General features: G+C 46.4%; 7 protein-coding genes across 7 annotated transcripts in view; 4 read left to right on the forward strand and 3 right to left on the reverse strand.

Moving 5' to 3' along the window:
* The window catches only part of Pmar_PMAR021423 (Quinolone resistance protein norA, putative), a gene marked incomplete at its 5' end in the record, with an annotated part of 3,323 nt that extends 3,132 nt beyond the window's left edge, over positions 1–191 (reverse strand). Inside the window, one exon of the mRNA XM_002779103.1 lies at positions 70–191. Within this exon, the coding sequence (XP_002779149.1) occupies positions 70–191 (122 nt within the window). The remainder of the gene's footprint in view (positions 1–69) is intronic.
* A 1,551-nt stretch (positions 192–1,742) lies between these two features.
* On the reverse strand, positions 1,743–4,562 carry Pmar_PMAR021424 (Quinolone resistance protein norA, putative; the record flags this gene model as incomplete). The annotated part of the gene is made up of 10 exons (XM_002779104.1): positions 1,743–2,126; positions 2,394–2,495; positions 2,583–2,684; positions 2,811–2,933; positions 3,000–3,142; positions 3,384–3,609; positions 3,846–3,965; positions 4,015–4,139; positions 4,183–4,299; positions 4,345–4,562. The coding sequence occupies 10 exons, from the start codon at positions 4,560–4,562 to the stop codon at positions 1,975–1,977; spliced, it is 1,428 nt and encodes a 475-aa protein (XP_002779150.1). The 3' UTR covers positions 1,743–1,974.
* A 1,519-nt stretch (positions 4,563–6,081) lies between these two features.
* On the forward strand, positions 6,082–7,079 carry Pmar_PMAR021425 (High mobility group protein B1, putative; the record flags this gene model as incomplete). The annotated part of the gene is made up of 5 exons (XM_002779105.1): positions 6,082–6,155; positions 6,253–6,292; positions 6,338–6,441; positions 6,707–6,802; positions 6,956–7,079. The coding sequence occupies 5 exons, from the start codon at positions 6,082–6,084 to the stop codon at positions 7,077–7,079; spliced, it is 438 nt and encodes a 145-aa protein (XP_002779151.1).
* Positions 7,080–7,195: 116 nt separating this feature from the next.
* On the forward strand, positions 7,196–8,338 carry Pmar_PMAR021426 (conserved hypothetical protein; the record flags this gene model as incomplete). The annotated part of the gene is made up of 7 exons (XM_002779106.1): positions 7,196–7,255; positions 7,365–7,481; positions 7,720–7,803; positions 7,886–7,945; positions 8,001–8,054; positions 8,099–8,167; positions 8,267–8,338. The coding sequence occupies 7 exons, from the start codon at positions 7,196–7,198 to the stop codon at positions 8,336–8,338; spliced, it is 516 nt and encodes a 171-aa protein (XP_002779152.1).
* Positions 8,339–9,757: 1,419 nt separating this feature from the next.
* Positions 9,758–12,053, forward strand: Pmar_PMAR021427 (cysteine desulfurylase, putative; the record flags this gene model as incomplete). Its single annotated transcript, XM_002779107.1, has 11 exons — positions 9,758–9,915; positions 9,958–10,032; positions 10,080–10,192; positions 10,240–10,349; positions 10,399–10,536; positions 10,786–10,875; positions 10,920–11,000; positions 11,047–11,266; positions 11,323–11,480; positions 11,536–11,585; positions 11,660–12,053. 11 exons carry the CDS (start codon positions 9,758–9,760, stop codon positions 12,051–12,053), a joined length of 1,587 nt encoding a protein of 528 aa, XP_002779153.1.
* A 399-nt stretch (positions 12,054–12,452) lies between these two features.
* Positions 12,453–12,831, forward strand: Pmar_PMAR021428 (hypothetical protein; the record flags this gene model as incomplete). The annotated part of the gene is made up of 3 exons (XM_002779108.1): positions 12,453–12,550; positions 12,600–12,669; positions 12,712–12,831. The coding sequence occupies 3 exons, from the start codon at positions 12,453–12,455 to the stop codon at positions 12,829–12,831; spliced, it is 288 nt and encodes a 95-aa protein (XP_002779154.1).
* Positions 12,832–18,809: 5,978 nt separating this feature from the next.
* On the reverse strand, positions 18,810–18,978 carry Pmar_PMAR021429 (hypothetical protein; the record flags this gene model as incomplete). The annotated part of the gene is made up of 1 exon (XM_002779109.1): positions 18,810–18,978. A coding segment is annotated over one exon (169 nt), but the record flags the coding sequence as incomplete, so codon positions are not given.
* Between the last annotated feature and the right edge of the window lie 426 nt (positions 18,979–19,404).

The following is a 19,404-nucleotide window of genomic DNA, read 5'->3' on the forward strand; positions in this document are numbered from 1 at the left end:
TTGCCCAGCCTTGAGATGAAGATGCCAAAGAACAGAATAACCAAGTCCAGCACTCTTCTAGGGTTGTACTTAGTCCTATACATTAGACGTTTGAAGCAGCTGAGTGCATGGTACTCCTCAGGGGAAAGTGGACCCTCCCTGACTTTCTCTGGGAGAGGGAGAGATTTGAAAGAAGAGAGAAAAGCGGTCATAAGTAGCTTTTATAACAATAAGAGTAAAAGTAATGAAACTAACAGAAAATTCATAACTTACGATTCATAAGTCAACAAGTGCAAATATGTAGCCGCAGTAGTCAGTAACCGTTACAAGCAAGCAGTAAAAAGTAACGAACCGGGGCTTGAGGGAGCTCGAGAACAACCCAATCCGTGTTAGTTACGAGGGTAAGTGCAAATAGTCAAGAACCACCAGGAGTAGGCAAGGACGGAATCTCGCTCATCCAGGGGGAAATTCTGGGGAAGATTCAAGGGAGAGGGCTGGCGACTCCGCCGAGAAGTTGAACGACGTCATTCCCTGATAAAACGGAGGGCGAAGCAAGGATTCCTAGCCTAGCAGACTACCCTGCCAGCAGACCGAACACATTCACCGATGACGAAGGGACGGAGAGGCCAGACTGGCCAATGATTAATTTGGAATGGCAAGTTCAGCCCGAAATATAAAACGAGGGCGGGACCCGTAAGGCGACAACCTAAGATGGAAACAGGACACGGCGTGAACGTGTGGACCGAGAGCCGGTCCCTAAAAAGTATGGACGAATAAGCTGAAGCAAGTCATTCACCAGTAGTTTGATGTGAAGGTGGAATCTGATCAATTCAACTCTTGTAGCCGAAGAAGGCGAAAATCTTGTGATAATGCCCAAGAGCCTTCGCCCAGCTACTACATAATCGATCTTGACACCCAGAGACACGTGCCCACATGATGACGTGAGAAATCAATGTGATAGTCTTTTATATAATAATGAGGGGAAAGGCTCCAATGAACAGTAACGGATGAGTTGGTATTACTGACTATGACAAGCCTGTCGGAGAGTCGTCCTCAACTGGGCTTTTTTCCCAACGTGATATGCACAGAAGAAGTAGTCTACTTCAAGTAGACAGCACATCGGTGCCGCACAACCTTCCCAATCTTCTCCGTACTAACACGGTCATCGGCACTCAGGGCCTCAGGGTGCAGATCATAGCCTCTTGACCCTTACCTTGTGTCGGCACTGCGCCTTTCTCCTAGAGGTATCGAACTGTCCCGGAGAACTGAAGGATAACGCTGGGGCAATATCAGCAAGTGTTAACCTTTCCTGTAGAGCCATCGCAACCTAGAGAAACTCTCTCATCGACTCCAATGCTTCTCGCGAATCGTATTCAACTCTATACGATGAACCGCTGATAGTGGTAGCAGTAGCACTACGATTTATTGGATTTGGTTGAACAAGGCGCATCCTAGTTGCGAGTGAGCCCGCGTGCGATTCACCGAGATATTAGCTGAGCGAGGAGTGGCAAAGCACTGACCTTGTACACATCGGTAGGTTGGACGCACCGACTCTGAAGAAAGCTCACTTTGTTCGGAATGCGACGCCGGGGTAAAGAGGCCATGTGAACACTTTTGTTCCGCGATTAGCTATCAACCAGTGGTTGCAGTAATAAGGATCCCCTGTAAGAACGACCTCTTGTTTTTCGAAAGACAACAAAAGACATACTATGAACACAACGTCTGCACGGTATACTGATGAGAAGGACCGACACTTGTGAACACCGAGAACAAACAACAGGATCGTCTATACACAATACCATAGGGAAACACCGTGATGGCATGTCGGGAGATACTAGATCCTTCTAAGAGGAATTCGCATAGTTGTTGAAGATAGCACAACCCACCCCACCGGGGAGGGAAGCTAACAGCATTCGGTGCTACCATAAGTATATTGCCGGCATTCAAGAGAAGAAGAACAAGAACAACGGCAGAGTAGAATTATCGTCATCACAATCACACTCTTCCCTCAACCACCACAGAACTGGCGGTGTCTGTCATAGACACGTCGGATTCACCAGAGGTAGTGCCCTCTTTAGAGTCGCCGTTAGCAGCACCATGCTCGAGTAAACTCATCTGGTAGTTGATCCCGAAATAGACGAATACACCTGAAAATAACACTCCATTGAACGACAACGGTCAAAGCCCAACAATACTCCAGGTATAATCACACTAAGAATCCACAAGAGAATGAGAAAGTAACTCCAACAGAAAAAACCGACCGAGCAGCGACGCAATACAGAAAATTCCTTCCTTAATAAGGGTTGCCGATGACTCGTATGAGCCAGGAACTATACCTTATCCACGCCAGATGTAATTCCACAAAGTAATTCCTACGAACTTTCATATTCTCCCCCAACGTACGAGCCACTTACAAGAGATAGCGCCGACGCCGGAGAGAATAACACTGAGATAGAAGGGATATGCCACGTTGAGATCGTAAAGGTTACCAGCTACCAGAGGCCCGACAAATCCACCTGAAGGAACACCAATTGCAAGACACAAGTCCCGACTAGGAAGGACCCAAACACAGCGAAGAATGGAACAATGGATTCCTATACTACCAATATTGGAGGCTCCCATAACACAGGAGTTAATCAGACCTCTCCTCTTAGGTGGGGATATAACTGCAGTGAAGTAGGCTTGGCCAGCGAAGTACAGGCCGACTAAAGGGACAAGGAGATAATCACAACCAAATGAGATATTCATCAACAACAACGTGGAATACTCCTATTTCAACAAATAGACGAACACGCCGAAGCTCATAGAGTATACAATACACTCATTCTTACTTCCGGCTTGCAATCCCATACCGAGGAAGATGACCCCAGTCAAGCTGTGGATGAACGGGACGATCACGATTATCATGGTTAGTACCAGACCAAGTGAACCCAGAAGTGCAGCTGGAATGAGCTCTGAGGGAATAAACGACAATTAGATGACAATCGCAGGAACACCACTGAATTGATCAGATGACTCACTGGTGAGCTGCAGATAGATGAGGTTGGTGAAGATAGTTCCAACGGCTTGAATACCCTGAGCTCCTCCATTCTCAGAAGAGGACAAGTTATACTCATCCGCGCCCAGAAGACCAAACACAGTGGCCCAGTTGATACCAAGATACCTGCAGGAGAACAAACATCGGCATAAACGTGCGAAACAACGTTCCAGATGAAATAACCGCGAACCTTGTAATCGGCTCTGAGATCGATTTGCCTCCAAAAATGCGGGATTGATTCTCATTCTCGGAATAATCTCACTGAACACTCCCCAAAATTGGCTATCAACCGGAGAAGATTCTTTCTGGTGAGGTAGCTTAATAACGATCATGATGAACAATGTAGTGTCCCCCCATGAATCCTTACTGTGCGCAGAAGGATACGATGCCAAGTACCACGACAGTAGGCCAGAGATACTTGTTGATCGGAGGCTCCTTCTCATCAGGATGGGCAAACTTGTTGATGGGCATTCCACTCTCATCCTTCTCCAACGACTCACGCAGGAAGAGGAGTTCCAGAATGAACAATACAGCAGAGACGACTCCCATGAAGTAGAATGGGAAGGATAAGGAGACAGTTGCCAACACTCCACCTGAACATACAACGATGAGCTCTCAACCCTTAATGATATCGATAATGACGGAGCACAAAGCTAGCGATAAGCCTAGGAGTACCACACTTTTCGGAAACATTACACCATTGAATCAGCACACGCCCTAGACAATAACCTATCCATTGAAGACCAACAAGGAACGTACACGGGAAGTAGACTAACGACATATTTCGCATCATACTACAGAAATCACAACGGAACAAAACAACCCTTACCGATAGCAGGTCCAACACTCTGTCCTACGACCACATGGAGGCCCATGAGCACACCATACAGCTTCATATCGATCGGACGACTGCTGTCAGTCAAGAAGGATATGATCACAGGTCGAGTACCTGACAATAGGGAGGTTGGTGGTTCGATCCTCGGGGCTTTCATTACTACCGGCTGAGATACCAGCCATAGCACGGAAGCCTGCAAAGCTTGCAATATCCCAAGCGTTGGCCATGAGGAACTGAGCAACGGTGTAGATACCCATCGCAAAAAGGAGAACTGGACGACGACCGAGTCTGAGGAGACCACTCGAGTACTAGTTCCAGGAAGGCGCGCTACCTATCACTGAGTGGTCCGGTGACTAGAGAGGCAAGGAACGTCCCCACAGCATAAGCAGCCATTAGAATAGAGGCGGCTGTACCCTGGTTCATATCGGGAGCTAGATCCTCGATGTACCTGAGAACTCTCAATGCATTTCGCGATAGGGACTTCATATCTTACCAAGGAGTAACAGGAGCCAGAAGCGTACTGCCCAACCATTCGATGAAGATGCCGAAGAACAGAATAACCAAGTCCATTACTCTTCTAGGGTTGTACTTGGTCCTATACACCAGACGCTTGGGGTAGCTCAGTGCATAGTACTCCTCAGGGGAAAGTGGGCCCTCCCTGACTTTTTCTGGGAGAGGGAGAAACTTGAGAGAAGAGAGAGAAACGGTCATAAGTAGCTATTAGAGCAATGACAGGAACAATGAAACTGGCGGGGAATTCATATCCTACGATGCATATGCGTACGTATGCAGCCGCAGTAGGCAGAAACCGTTACATCCATGTAGTAAAAAGTAACGAATTCGAGCTAGAGCCTACAAGAACTCAAGACCAACCCAATTCTTGTTAGTTACGACTCGTAACGCATAAGCTTTCTTAGCTTCAGCGGAAACAGGTATTAAGAAGAGAAAGATTGCCCATTGAACTCGCACAACAGGGAAGTTCTGGCTAACCTCCAACGCTTTTACTACTTTTTGGCATACGAAAAAACATACAACCGATAAGATTCACAAGCGCAGCCTTACCTAGCTCCTGTTTAGTCCTAATTCGGGAGTATCGATCACTCGGGCGAGCGCTAACCACGATTCTCATCGCGTTTGCCGCACTTTTAGTGTTTTCATCTCGAAAGTCGTCATCATCTATGGGTTGTTCATCGAGATTGGGTGGGGCTGCTGGGCGGTATGCCCGTGCAAGAGGAGCATCGTCTTGGGCTCAAAGGTACAGTACCATACATTCGGTTGGTGCAGTAATAGGCCACTTTTTGTAGTTACAATAGCAATTTTGCGAGAAGGTCGATGTGCTCATTGAGCCGTAAAGTACCACAAGTCATGGGCGAGCTACCGATGAACGGGTTTTCAGAACAGCCAAGGTAAGGTGTCGATTGTTCCGTGTTCCGTTATTCTCGATTTCTTGATAACACAACGACTAAGCTGCCCGCCTGTTCGGTTAACCGTTCTGATTATCTTTATCACTACTACCATACGCTCCGACCGTGCTCATTATAGGTGAATTCCCGAGAATGGGTCTTGTATACGCTATTTCTCGTCGTAGTGGTAGTGGGTAGAATTGAAATCAAGCTTGAGTGTAGAAACTTGACTCCCTTCGAGTGTCTATAGTGAGCATTTGAGTCCTGGATAGTCGCTTTGAACGGTTCAAGGATTCCGGTCCATTACAGTGTGAGCTTGGTCTTTTCCTCAGATCAGTCGGAACGGCAGAGATGGCCACGTTGTTGTCCCGGAACATAGCAGGTGAATGCGGACCCCCTCTTGAGGCTGGTGAGTCCACTGAGGAGTTACTCAAGGTAAGTGACTCTGTCGAGTGAAGGGGATAACCGTGATGTTTCAGATGATATTCTGCGAAATATCTACAGTAAATTGGATGGAAAATATAAGTTTTTTATATAAAAGACAAGCTTGATATTATCCGACAGCTACCTCCAGAGAGTATCTTATGTTCATGCGTGCAAGAGATGTGATATCATATTCTGGTACCAAGATTTCGATACTTCATACTGAGCGTCACCCGATTTCCCATGCGCACAATGATGGATCAGTTTGTTTCTGTTGATAGCCATCAGTGATGCGTTTTGTCAAGTGGAGGGAGGTCCCTGGTTCGATCCCAGTACCCGTCGCAGAATTTCAGCTCTTCTGTTGTTGGCGTGGCGCACGCCCAACTGATCGATTTGCTTGTTTTATGGTCGTGAAGTCTAATAAGTCTGGCCCGACTCCTACCAGTGAGGAGGAAGGCCAGACCAAAGATGCTCGGAGGTGAGTCGACTGTGGTTTCTGGCAGTAAAGGGAAGCTCTGTTTTCGATGTGGTTGATCGATCATATCATAGCGTTGTGGGTTATGGCGCTGAATCAGGTATTTCAAAGAGGGCCAGAAGCATGTGACTCCGCCGAAGGTGAGATTATCTATGGGAGTGGCATGGGAACTCGGGATCTCTCAGGGTGATTCGACCCGAGGGTTCTATGAGTCTTTACTTGAGGAGAAACCTGATAGTGTTATGGCTATACGATACTGTGTGGAATACGGCATATTCGCAGGAGAGAAGTAATACATGGCTTAGAGAGTTTCTGAGGGGTCACGAGAGTACATACTCGCTTTGATATCACTGGAGCTGGATGGTTTGAACTGGAGCGAGAACTGTGCATTAGTAGACGTATAACCGTCACGTTCCGATACCTCCCGACTGAAGGCAACCTACATAGCGAGGCTTGGTTTTGAATGGTTTTTGTTACCTCTGTAGTGTTGATGAGACTTCCTCGGTGGATATCAATGTAGAAGATGTTGTTTTAGCATTACGATTGAGTCTCAGGCATCGGAAGCTCCTGGCTCAATACAACGACTTGAAGGCTAGTGGCGATTTGAATCCTAATAAGCGAGCACTGGATCGCGTTGCTGAGAAGTTTGGGTAGTATGATTTGGAGATAGAGTATAAGGGGACGGCGTTCTGGGTTTTGTTAAGATCGACCTCTAGGTATCTATACTCTCGTGGATGGAATGTACTCAGTTGAAATGTGTCGTTCGATGTAATTTTATGGCGCGTGACTTTTTTTGTGCTCAGCATCGCCAGTGAGGAGAGTTCTGCTCCGAGTGCTAAGCGAAGGAAGACGACGAAGGACGAGAAGAGCAAGAAGAAATCGTCGTCAAGTAAAGTTAAGAAAGAGAAGAAGAGTAAATCTAAATAATCAATGCCAATGATCTGGTGTATTATTTACGATAATACGACCGTCGATGCTTCGGACTGCCACCAGCTCGCGTTTGGGTCTTCTCATAGAGTTATCGCGAGTAGTTATCACTTGCTATGTCCAACGATACAGTAACAGACCATTCGCAACTGGATGCCACTGCAATGGCTATCACCGTAATACAAGGCTTCGAGGGGCTTTTGAGATCTTGGGGGACGATGTTGGAATTTTCTTCCTTATAACTCTATCGTGAATTCCGGAGATGCGAGACGATGCTGTTTTCAGTTTGCTAAGACTATTGGTCGCGTCGCTGACTTTGCTGTGGATCTTGCAGAGCAGCTCCATAAGGATCTCGGCTTAGAGTACAAGCCTACTGTGCACGGCAAGAAGACGAAGAAATCGGTATGTTCCGGATTGCCCTCATTGCTAGAGCGTTGTAGCGGGCAATCGGATATTAGCTTGCGTCTTGATTCCCTTGTTAGCGCCGCGCGTGTAATGGACGGGTAGAGCAACGGTGCACCATCTGGTTGGAATGATCGTATTCGAGTAAAACTCATATCCATCCTTCTCAATGGAATCCGGAGCTCGGCGATTCCTGGGTGGAGGATTCAGGATTATTTGTTATCGTCCGATGTTCAAGGTTCGAGACCCCAACATGCCGAAGAAGCCAAAGACTGCGTTCTTCCTCTTCTGCGACACTGAACGAGAAAAGGCTAAGGAAAGGGTAGTGTAGCGCACTCAACTTGGTGGACAGCGCTCATTCGAGTGGCCCGCGGTTCGATCCCGGAATGCGTGATTTATTTCAGGGAGATGGTCCTCCAACCACTAAGGATATGGCCGAAACCTGGAAAAGTGCGGACGACGATGTAACGAGATATTGAATTGGAATGTTAGTCGTCAAGGAAGGTGTTCCTATGGTAGGTGAAAGCGCACTATTCCAATGAACAGGCTAAGCTGAAGGAGCAATACGAGAAGGTGATAGCGGATGACTTCAGTCATTTGAACTTGTCTACGTTCAGGATATGAATGCCTACTATGCGGGCAAGCAGCACAGTGGGAGCGGCAGCCCTCCGCCGTCGAAGAGAGACGTAGGGACGGGAAACACTGGCGCGCTATTATCGAATGATTGAGTCTTCGTCCACTGTTACCTATTTGTGACCGGCTTCACTGAATGGTCGTATTTTTAGAGTCCAGACACCTCGAGCGCGTCGGAAGACGAGGAGGAGAACGCTCAAGTGCCAAAGAAGCTGAAGCGATAGATTATTAGACGCTCTCTGTTTCCTAGTATTTTCGGGAAATCTTGTGTAAGTGAGTGAATGAATGAATGGATGGAACTATCAACTTGTCTGAAGAACGCTATCAACTTGATAGCGTTCTTCAGAATCCGCCAGAGGATCGATTCGGATTGTTATGACATCCGGAAAAGCGTCTCTATGCTTTGCCATAGACAATTGGCTGGAGGTTGGTTATGTGGTTCGGTCAGGATAAGATGCCAGATATCAGATGATAACTCCCCCGTACTAGCATTATGAGGTATCGAGGATTTCGGCGCAGTGTACACGAGTTCGTTCATCAGTGATGTGATGCTTGGCGCGCATGCACATAACTGTCTCTTTAGCTGGGAGAAATGTGCCGGAGTATCACAAGCTCTCTATCGTATGGCTCACTCCGTGTCCTTGCGACCAAAACTCCAGTAAATCGTCATTATCGCTTCTATTCGTGACCGGCGATGCGCCTGAACGTAATATAGACGCCGCATTGCTGAAGAAGGGTCGCGATTGTGCGTGGTGTCAAGGGGTCCTGCTTGCTCTCTATCGGCACGCTGGATGGTTGTTACGATTTGTATCAGTGAAAGATGGAATGGTGGTAAGATCATCACTTACGACAAGATCCATACAATTTGTATACTATGAACACCGACGGTTCCACCGACAGTTCGGTCGAGTGGTCTTAGGCGCTGGCTTAAGGTGCCCGGAAGAGCGTGGGTTCGAACCTTACAGGAGCCAGTCGTTTCTTCGTAACACTCGATCTATCAATATCAAGCCTGTCACTTCTGCATGATATACATTCCTTTCAGCTTCATGAACACAGGATCCTTTTGCGATCAAACATGTCTTGCATTAGTGTGAGAGACGTCTTGACGCACTGCGCTTCCATATCTCAATAGGATCGTCGTTCCTTGAACTGTATTGAGCTTATGTTGCATGATACACGATAGAATCAAACGTCATTTCATGCGTAAGTGTGCTTGGGAAGAATTGACGGGTTTCCCGGCGATTCCGCCCATTCCGATTAACCAGCTCGTTTTTTCATTTTGATGTTCGCGACGGAGGTCAGCGAAGCATTCCATCAGAGAATCATCGATGTATCGAACGAGATGACTTAGTTAACGTCGTCAGTAGCAGAATACCACTGAAGCACGTGCTCTGAGTTCTTCTGTGAGGGAGTCACACGATACCATAACCGGCTGGCATTGACAGCTCCTTTCGATGCAACTGTTCCATCTACTCAGTGAGTGCTTCAATTTTTCGTGTTTTCTTACCCTCAACTCATCGAAATTGGATTTTTCACTTTTGTCCATGACTCATTGGAATCACAAACATGCAATCTTACGAGGCCAAGGAATGGAGGAGGGTGGAGAAGATGGTCGTGAATAAGGATATCCCTCATCTCCGATAATGATTATGTCAAAATTGTCCCCCCGCCTTGTCGAGACTCCTACGAGCATCAATAACGATAACGATTATGAGGCTTTCGTCAATTCTCTGAGGGAGCAGTCCATTGGCGAAAACGAGAGAGTTACTGTTCCTTTCGATGGCTCTTCAAGGGAGCTGGTGTAGGACATTAATTTTCCAGCAGTATTGAGGTTTCAGCTCAGGTATTGCGACTTCACTGCATCAGGCCGTAGCGTATCGGCTATCGAGGAGTTCATCACTACCACTGTGTGTCCCACGTGAGGGTCGTTTCTCCTGTCGAGTCCCTATATCTATCTTCATGTAGATACGCCAACACTCACTCGTTGGCGTCGGCAACTGCGCGGCAAACGATGAAGTACCGCGAGGAAGCGAGGGACAAGGTTCGTGAGTATTTCAATTGCACTAAAGATGACTCTGGTAACATACTTAATTGTGTGAATTGGTTATTATATTCAGCGGTTCAGTTATTTTCTGCGGCGCCGGGGCTACCGGGGCCATTACCAAATTCGTTGAAATCATGTGTCGTAGTCGGGTCTTCGCCACACAGGATTCACGGAAGGGACGTCGTCGTGCAGTATGCTGGTCCCAGTTGATCACACCTACCGTCATCAAACCCCTTTCAGGTTTTGATCATTGACCCTGTTGCTCATCATAGTTCAGTCCTGCCGTTCAGGGAGCTGGCTTTGAAATATCCCCTTGTTCGTGTCACTCGTTCGAGAGCCGGTGAGACTGATAGTTCGTCACGATCCTCGGACATGGATGTAGTCGAATTATCTTCCTCAGTCCCGGGATCGTTCGTCAAGCGGTTCAGTGGTGACAAATCCGCAGATGTGGAAGTCGAGTTAGTTGTCGGAGCTGTCGAACTTTGCAGCATTGCAGCGCATTTTTGTCATCTTAGACCTTGCCGCTGGATCCAATCAGAGGAACCGCCTCCGTACGTGGTCTGGTCGGAGTCCTCCAGAAGGTCAACTGCTTCTTGCTACTGTCTATACTCAACTATCGTTCCTCAGGTTACAGCATTCAATCGTCATCATCACGATTTTGCTGTGCCCGTAGTTGTCCTCTCCGCCTGTAGCAACGTCACTGGAGCCCGCCTTGATGTAGCCCAGTCTGTCTTTTGCGTAGCCGCGTTGTTGTCGATTAGATACCTACCGTGTCAACTTTGATTCATCAATATGACGGAATAGCGGCATGGGACTTGGCTGCTATCGCTGCTCACAACAAAGTCGTGATCTCGCCAAGTTCTTCGTGAGTTCATCGCTACCTTTCAGGTCGATATGAATCCGTCATCTCACCCTAGCGGCTATATCGACTTTGCTTTCGTATCGCCTCATAAACTCCTCGGGGGTCCGGGTACAAGCGGTATTCTGCTCTGCAAGCAGAAGCATCAGACCAACGCCGTGCCCGCTGTATGTGGTGGAGGAGTTGTCCTCCACGTATCTCGGAGAGGCCATCAATATCTTGACAATTTGGAAGAACGAGAGGAAGCCGGTGGGCGGTTACTGTACTCAATACAGTTACTGTTTTATCTTCTGTCCCACCATGAGGTACGCCGGACATCCTAGGCTGCATTAGGACGGGTGCTGTTTATTACTTGCATATGATTGTTGGGATAGAAAGAATTGCTATTGCAGAGCAGAAAATGGCCCACGATCTCGTCAACAGAATTCGGGCTAATAGCAAGGTCCATGTTGTTGGACCGAGGGTAATTTGAACTTCAAATTTTTTATCTTCAAATCCTGGCTTGGCAACTCTTTCAGGATCGATCCCACTGTGCTGGCATTATCTCTTTTAATATTTTGTATAATCAGTTGGATACTGCCACGAAGCATGGCTTGTACGGAGTCAATCCTCGACTGCTGTGTATGGCTGATGTCCATATAGGTATCTGCATTACAATTTCGTAAGTGCTGTGCTGAATGATCTGTTCGGAATCCAAGCAAGAGGTGGTTGTGCCTGCGCCGGTCCTTATGGACATGCCGTTCTCGGTGTAGACTGCGGCAGTGCTGAGAGATTTGAAGAGGCCCTCGGTATGCTGTGTCTCGTGCGTGCCGTTTTCAGAAAGCTCTCAGGTGACAAGCCTTACGAGATATTCAAGCCTGGGTTCGTCCGAGTTGGGGTTCATTTCACCATGACTCAAGAAGAAGTGGATTTTGTCGCCGATGCGATCCTGTGGATAGCCGACAATGGGTGGAAGTTGCTTCCTTCATACACTTTCAAGATCATGTCGGGGGAGTGGTATCATATGAAGAGAGACGAATGTCAGACGCTCAGGTAAAGTACCTCGAGTTCAATCATGAACAACATGACGATGTTCAGGAAGCTGTCTGACTCGTTGACTCCAGCCGCCTTCTTAGTGAAGAGTGATGTGAGTTCTCTCGGCAACGGCTCAACACGTCACAGCATGAGTCCTCTGCATCGCGCAAGTACCTCGACACCCGGCAATCACAGTCCGAGTTTTGCCAACGAGGCTTTACACGCTGCCATAGATAAAGCTAATGAACTCTGCGGCCGGGTTGTGGATGAAGTATTCATCTCGGTTTAGATCAGGATGTGGATATGTCTCCCTTGCTAGGCATGTAGTACCCAACTCGAGTTCCCGCTTATCGACCCAGAAGTCGCCGACCTATTATGGTTTGCTCATCCATTCGATACCAAGTGGTCCATCATCCAATCGATGGTGGCTAGCAAACCCCTTTTGCCAATGGTCTGTGCTTGCTTCGAGTGCTCCAAGATTTTCGAGGTTGTTGATATCGGAAAGAAGGAGCGTTTCAGGTGAGTTATCCATATTTACTAGCCCCTGGTTGCTTCGGTGTTCATTCAGACCTGAGGAGAGTATATTTAACATTCGATGTTGGGCTGATGGAGTTGACCCGCCCGAGGGGGCGAAGAAAGTAATCGCTGTAGCGCTGAGTCACTTAGCACAGTGTCTTTAGGCTGCCCGTAACCGTCGTTCAATGACTAAAATGATGATGAAGATGATGTGGCTCAAACTGACGGGGCGTGAGAAATCTTTAGGCCCGCGTGAGCGGCGTCCGATCATGTTTGCCAAATAATTTGCATCAGCTAGCATTCGACTCTTAGCACTCGTTGTGTCGTTTAAACGGCCTGTCTCGATCGTAGCCGGACTCGAGTAATCGCACTAGTATGATAGCTGATAACAGCAAGTTGAGCGGTGTTTTTCCTTCTGTGAAATGACCTAGCAAATCTTAGTATTGCCAATACTGTCCATGTTGGACATATCTATAATGCTTCGCTCGTAGTCGATTAAGTTGACTCTATTCCTAATTGTTTTCTCTTTCGGACATGGGCAAAATCACCTGCGCATATGGAAGCGAGATACGCTACAAGTTCCATTCTGGATGATTTCCGTTTTCGTCAGCTGGCTTGGTTTGAACCTTGAACTCGACTGTCTTTCTGAGAACAATAAAGTATGCTTTCTTCTGTACTTGCGAGGGTGTATTTCCTCGGAAGTCTTAACATTAAGTCTGTTGGGGTGGTTTGAGAGAATCAGCTCTGATGTTCCTTGACTATTCTTCTTTTGGTTGTGTTTGAAAGAGATGTGTTATCAGTATTGAGCAGAGCCTCTGAAGAGTCACTGAGTTGTATTTCGAAAGATTGATTCTGCGAACAGAATGGAGAGTTTTGTTATCAGTGTACGGACTCTCAACATGATCTTCAATCGACGAAAGAAGTTCAGATAACTCATATTACTCACGCAACTCATATACTAATGTCCCGTATATGCAAGCGACTGGCATGCACAGCACTTGACTTCAATCCCGTCGCTAATACAGAAACATGCGGTGACTTGTTAATCTTTGCATCGTACCACCGTCAGATTCCTACTCTCTGCTGTACAGGCAAAAATAATTTTCGTTCACACTGTGATCCTCGGATGACATTGTGAAAATCCATGTCGATATCTCTACGAGGTTCGCAAATGAGAACAGAGTCAGGAACATAACAGCGCTATGCGCTATGCGCTAGGAAGCTGGCTCACTTATATCTCTCAGCTCAGCTGAGAGATCACTCGGCCAAACTGTCCATAAGTGCATCAAAAGTCATAGCGGAAGAGGTGCGTCACACTATAAGATATGACACAAAAACGGTTTCGAACCGTTTCCGCAGAATGCATTCTTCATCTTATCACATCAAGAGAAAATTTCAACAGCTGTGAGATTTGAAAAAAAAGAACTCACGCCATTGCGGACTAACACTTGAAGCCAGCAGCTTGAGCCACTCGACCAAACTGTCGTTAGTTCAACAGCCTCAAACACGGTAAGTCTCCCATCCAGGATTGATCGGGAAGAGCACAGCGATAATCCAGTAAGAGAACACAAACCTGTGGCCCCAAAAACTCCGGACCCGAAACCCGTACGTCGGTCGGAATTCGAATAAGTTTTGCGATTTACAGGATTTGTGGTTCTTACTGGTTACGCCAGATCATGAGAGACTGCCCAATTATTCGAATTATCCGTTATCGTTGCCACGCTTTCTTATCATGTGAAACGCTTGCGCGCACTGCGATTGTGTGCGTTGCATGGCTGACAACTAACTTTGTCTACTACGTAAACTCCATATAAGTGCTTCAAGATTCATAGCCGAAATGATACATCGCTCTGCCAAACCAGAGGACACAAAAATGGGTTGAACCGTTCAACTTGAACGGTTTCTGCGAGGTGCGATGGCGCAATATTCAACTCCTTATTTATGGATTTACTGTAACCACCTATATTGTGTTCAGTAATATGGAGGTTTGGATGGTTGCCACTGGTTTATACAACACCAGGTCAACCACGAAGGTCAATAAACTAGGGTGTTGTGAAACCACTCAAATGGAGATAATCTAGAAGCCCTGCCGATAAACCGCCCAAACCAGTTCATCAAGTTTCCGACATCAAGCTAATGTCCTCAGCATATGTTGCACTCGAACGCCGACAACTATGAGCTGTAAATTTCATCATATCGTCAATTTCTTGCTTGGAGAAATCAAAACTTCTAATAGATCTTATCAAATATTCTCAAGCATGCTGGTACACTTACAACAATCTTTACCATACGGTACACCACACAACATAATCCTCTATGCATACGCTGATCCTTAAAATGTACACAATCACGCACTATAGTCTCAGAGGAACCCATTTTGGTAACACCCAACTCAATCTCTATAGCCATACCTATCGATCCTTTAGATGCACCATCAATAACTTTGATATCCTTTGCAGCAAAGGCTTTACTCGAATTTCCAATAACTCTCAAGGTCGTGGAGCTAATGAAATGCCCATTAGGATAGCATCCTTGGTTTGTTCAAGTTCCACCGTTCTTAACACACCAACCGGTGATTTGAACAAACTTTCCGCTACTTTTCCGGTATCGACGGAGCTTGCCTTTTTTCATCTGAGGTTTTATCTTACGCGCCGATTGCAGCGTCCGAGCTACCAGCTTTTCATCCGATGTCGAAATATCACCGAAACCATGTAATTGGTTGAGTGTCTTCAATCCCGATGTGTATTTCGATATCGTTGTGTACTGCAAATTTATTGATTCCACTAAACCCCTCACAAACGTAACTTCAAACCAAACAATGGGAATTCCATTCCCATGGATTTGTATATATTTCAACACTTATTCAACACAACAAACAAACGCAACAAAATACTTTCAAATTATATTCTGTTGATGACGGGAAATCCGTTTCCCATTCGACACACACCGAGTATCAACTACTAACATCGGATTATATCCTAGTTAAAAGAACACTCACAGAAACAAACTTCCAACCTCACACAAGATACCCGTATTAACTTGATACTATTAAGTATCGGGCATACATCACAACCGGCTATCGTTTAGCTGCCATATTATCTCTCGGGCCCTGCCCCTGATTGTTGATAGCTCTTTTATCCATATTAGCATCCCTTCGCTGAGTAGTAGGCGGTGAATGCTCAGCAAACTTGCAATCTTTACATGGGCAGTCTTCTTTGGTAAACCTGCATGTACATTTCCCACACCACCTTTGACATATTTCTCGCCCCAGGTGCATTCGGTTTCCCCAACATCGTGGAAGCATCTGAACACACCTCTGCAAGACGCTCAGGCTCTAGACTCTAGCCAGAAAGATAGAGAATGCCTGATGATCTTCCATCTTGACCTCATCATGAACGGGGGAAGATTGCAACAATCTCATGCATAACATCATTCGCTATTAGCGAATCGCTAACGATAACGTCGATCAAAAAACTGTGCTTTACCAAAACCGTGTTTATGTGATATCGGAGCAAACCTCGCAGCATACTCAGTGAGTATTACTCACAGACATGTATCAAGTCACCCTTACCCTCAAGAACATATATGGTGAAGGCCCACCGCAACATCAATGGAAGCCATTGCTCAAAGGTATTAGGAGGTTTCTCCGTGGGAAGTTTCGCAGTCTCCACGGCTTGACCATTTAGGGCAGGGTGTGATTTTTGCAAGTGTCAATTTCCATTCCTGAAATTTCCGAAGGAAATTTCGGAAAAATTTCCACGACCCTTGAATTTCCAGGAAATCTAACAAAAATGGCTATTTACTGATCTCTACGCACGTTTCGTTTATAAAAAAGCTCAATCTGCATTAAGAATAGCTCTCCGCATAGATAGAGTATCGTAGTGATGCTCAGAATTGGTTGTTGTGCGTAAAAGCCCCAACGGCTGGAATCGATCATCAAGGCGAGCGCTTACAAGTCTTCGCATGGCGATTCATGGCAATTCACCTCGCTCCGTCGAGCGCATCTATTTTCTCGCTCGCCTGCAACGCTCGAAAATGCAACTGCAAAGTACTTTATACCATGATAAGTAATAAGGACTCATTAAAAGTATATCTCCTTATTAAGGAGATATACTTTTGATCCCAAGCATTTCCATGTCGAGTTCATCATCCACTGGACCGCCACGTTCGTCGTGCGTCATGAGGTGCCACTTGAAACAACTTGAAGCAAGGTGAACTTGAACTTGAACTAAGTTCAAGTCTTGAAGTTCAACTTGGGGTTGCAGTAACCTAGTTACTTGGCAAGTAATACTTGCTTCTGTACTACAGCACCTGTACTACAGCGGTGGGAGGCCAAGCTCAGCCCGAGTTTTCACCAGGTAATGTAGTCGGGGGTCGAAGACAGAGCTTCTCCTACGCGACGAGGGAGCCATTAAGAGATAGGCAATATAACAGGAAAGCCTTCAAAGACATGGACAAACCAGATTTCTTCGACATACTGAACAGAATTCGACCACCCAAGAACGAGGTCTTCCGAGAGCGAGAACCTGTCTCTCACAAAGCTGCTTTGACGGATCGTCAGTCGCGACCGTGATTGACGCAACTACATCCCTTTCGAGTCATCATTGGCTCCCGAACTGAACGCGACACGCAATCGACAATGTAACGCATGGACCCACGAAACGACTCTCCAACTCGTGATCTTGCTCCTTTGTACTTCCTCGATCCCGACTGCGCGCTAGCGCAGAAGCCCGGAAGCATCTTGGCGGAAATTTCCTGGAAATTCCGGAAATTTCCACCTTGAAATTTCCAAACACAGAATATCGTGCTGAATTTCCACTCACATCACACCCTGATTTAGGGTAAACTGTATAACAGACTTGCTGGCCGCCGCGGTGATCTCAGGATAAGTCTTAAATTCAATAAATGAATATCTATCTCGAGACAAGACCTCCGCAACATGCGGGAAAGGAACCAGTTCATTGTTGGGTAAACAACCAAATAACTGTGCAGCTGACACGAGTATCGCATCCACGGAGAACTTCACCTTTACCACATGCTCTTTTTGAGAAGCAGCGGCAATTAACGCAGCTCTGAATCTTGCTCTTCTCAGTCTCACAGCGATAATATCAGCCTGAGGCTGTTCGGCATCATTATCCAATACAGCCTCCATAGCGACAGCATAAGCATCTACCATTTCTCCCAACAACTCGGCATCATCAACCGCTGCCTTCAACGTTCTCAAAGAGTCAACCGAAAATAGTGGTTGAGCTAATGTCTCAACTATGGTCCCAGACAGATCTGGAGCAGTTGAAAACGTCGACATCAACAACGGTGCATCCATATTTGAAAACAAAAGAAAAGGAACCTAAAGACAAAGGATAAACAAAATGCGAGGGCAATTCAAGCATAACGCCACTCAGAGGCGGCTGGAACTCGAAATCGCCATGAAGATGAATCAAGCAAAATAAACGAGCAGTAATGCGAAAGAATAATAACACTTATGATAAACATATATGTGATTAAAATCATCACGATTACTTAGTACGCGAAGCTAGTAGTTTACACATTGTGTAATACACAAATCTAGAGTCGCACCACCCGAATCGACCGACTTGGCAATGGTACCCTTTATCCACCACACAACACATTTACCCCTAATTAGGGATCGACCATCTGACCACACGTGGATTCCGACAACTGTCGACCGCATACTCGTTCAACACCGAGCAAACTCCCCCAACACGGGGACACATCCATTAGCCAGGCCGAAGGCCTGGCCGACCCCTGGTCGACTACTGGCCGACCCCTGGTCGACTACTGGCCGACCCGGTTGGTCGGCCAGGGCTTGGCCAGGGGTCGGCCAGAGGTTGGCTAGTATAGAGAAGTCGTTAGACTAACTCAACAGTAGATCACAATGATGATCCAACTTCACTAACTTCCAATATAACACTTATACATTGCAAAGCTAGGCTAGGATACAAATGGCACAATAGGGACATATGCCTTGTGTGCTAGGATACTTATCCTACAACTATTCTCCCCTCTCTTCCTGAGTGAGGTGATCACATACAAAGAAACTTATCCTATCAAACATACGACTTAGACTAATAAATCTTATCACCATAGCTTGTGGTATTGGCCAGGCCAATACTCAATCTTCTTACTGGATGCTTGACTCTCGTACTCCTTCTTACCGGCTGCTGGCCTTCTCTATCGGCTAAATGCGATGAATGTGATGACCTTCTCTATCTGCGATGAAGTCGTTCAGCTATGGAGTTACCCTTTGGATAGTACTCCGAACTTCTCATCAATGTCACTCCAAAATCTTGTAAGGTCTTCCTGACCTCTGGGCCACTGAGATTCCTCGCATTATCGGCTATAATTGTCCCAGGAGGTCCCAATTTAATAAAGCACCGCATCAACATCGAAGCCACCCAGTACGACGTCATAGAGGGAAGATTTTTCCCATACCAAAAACTTACTGAAGGCATCGATGATTGTCAAAAAATGTATCGGGCCATAGGAGACGATATCAATATGCAGTACTTGCCATGGAGCTGTAGCTCGACTCACTTGCTGCATGGGTAGGACTGGATCAGGAACTTGATTACGGACGCACTCTGGGCACTTAGCAACCACCTCGTAAGTACGTCTCCACATCCATAGAAGATAACATATTTTGCGGAGTGTTTCTACCGTAGCCTGAGTATTAGTATGCCCAATAGCATGAGCTTTATTGATAAGCTCTTCCAAACAAGCCGTAGGGATAACCAGTAGTAGTTTACGTGGGTTTCCAGCCCAGTAAACATGATTGTTGACTAGTCTCAGCTCATGACTAATCTTTGCATACTCTGCTAGGGATGGAGAGGTCGGTC

Source organism: Perkinsus marinus (genome assembly GCF_000006405.1).
Source record: "Perkinsus marinus ATCC 50983 genomic scaffold scf_1104296947810, whole genome shotgun sequence".
Classification (NCBI taxonomy): Eukaryota; Perkinsozoa; order Perkinsida; family Perkinsidae; genus Perkinsus; species Perkinsus marinus.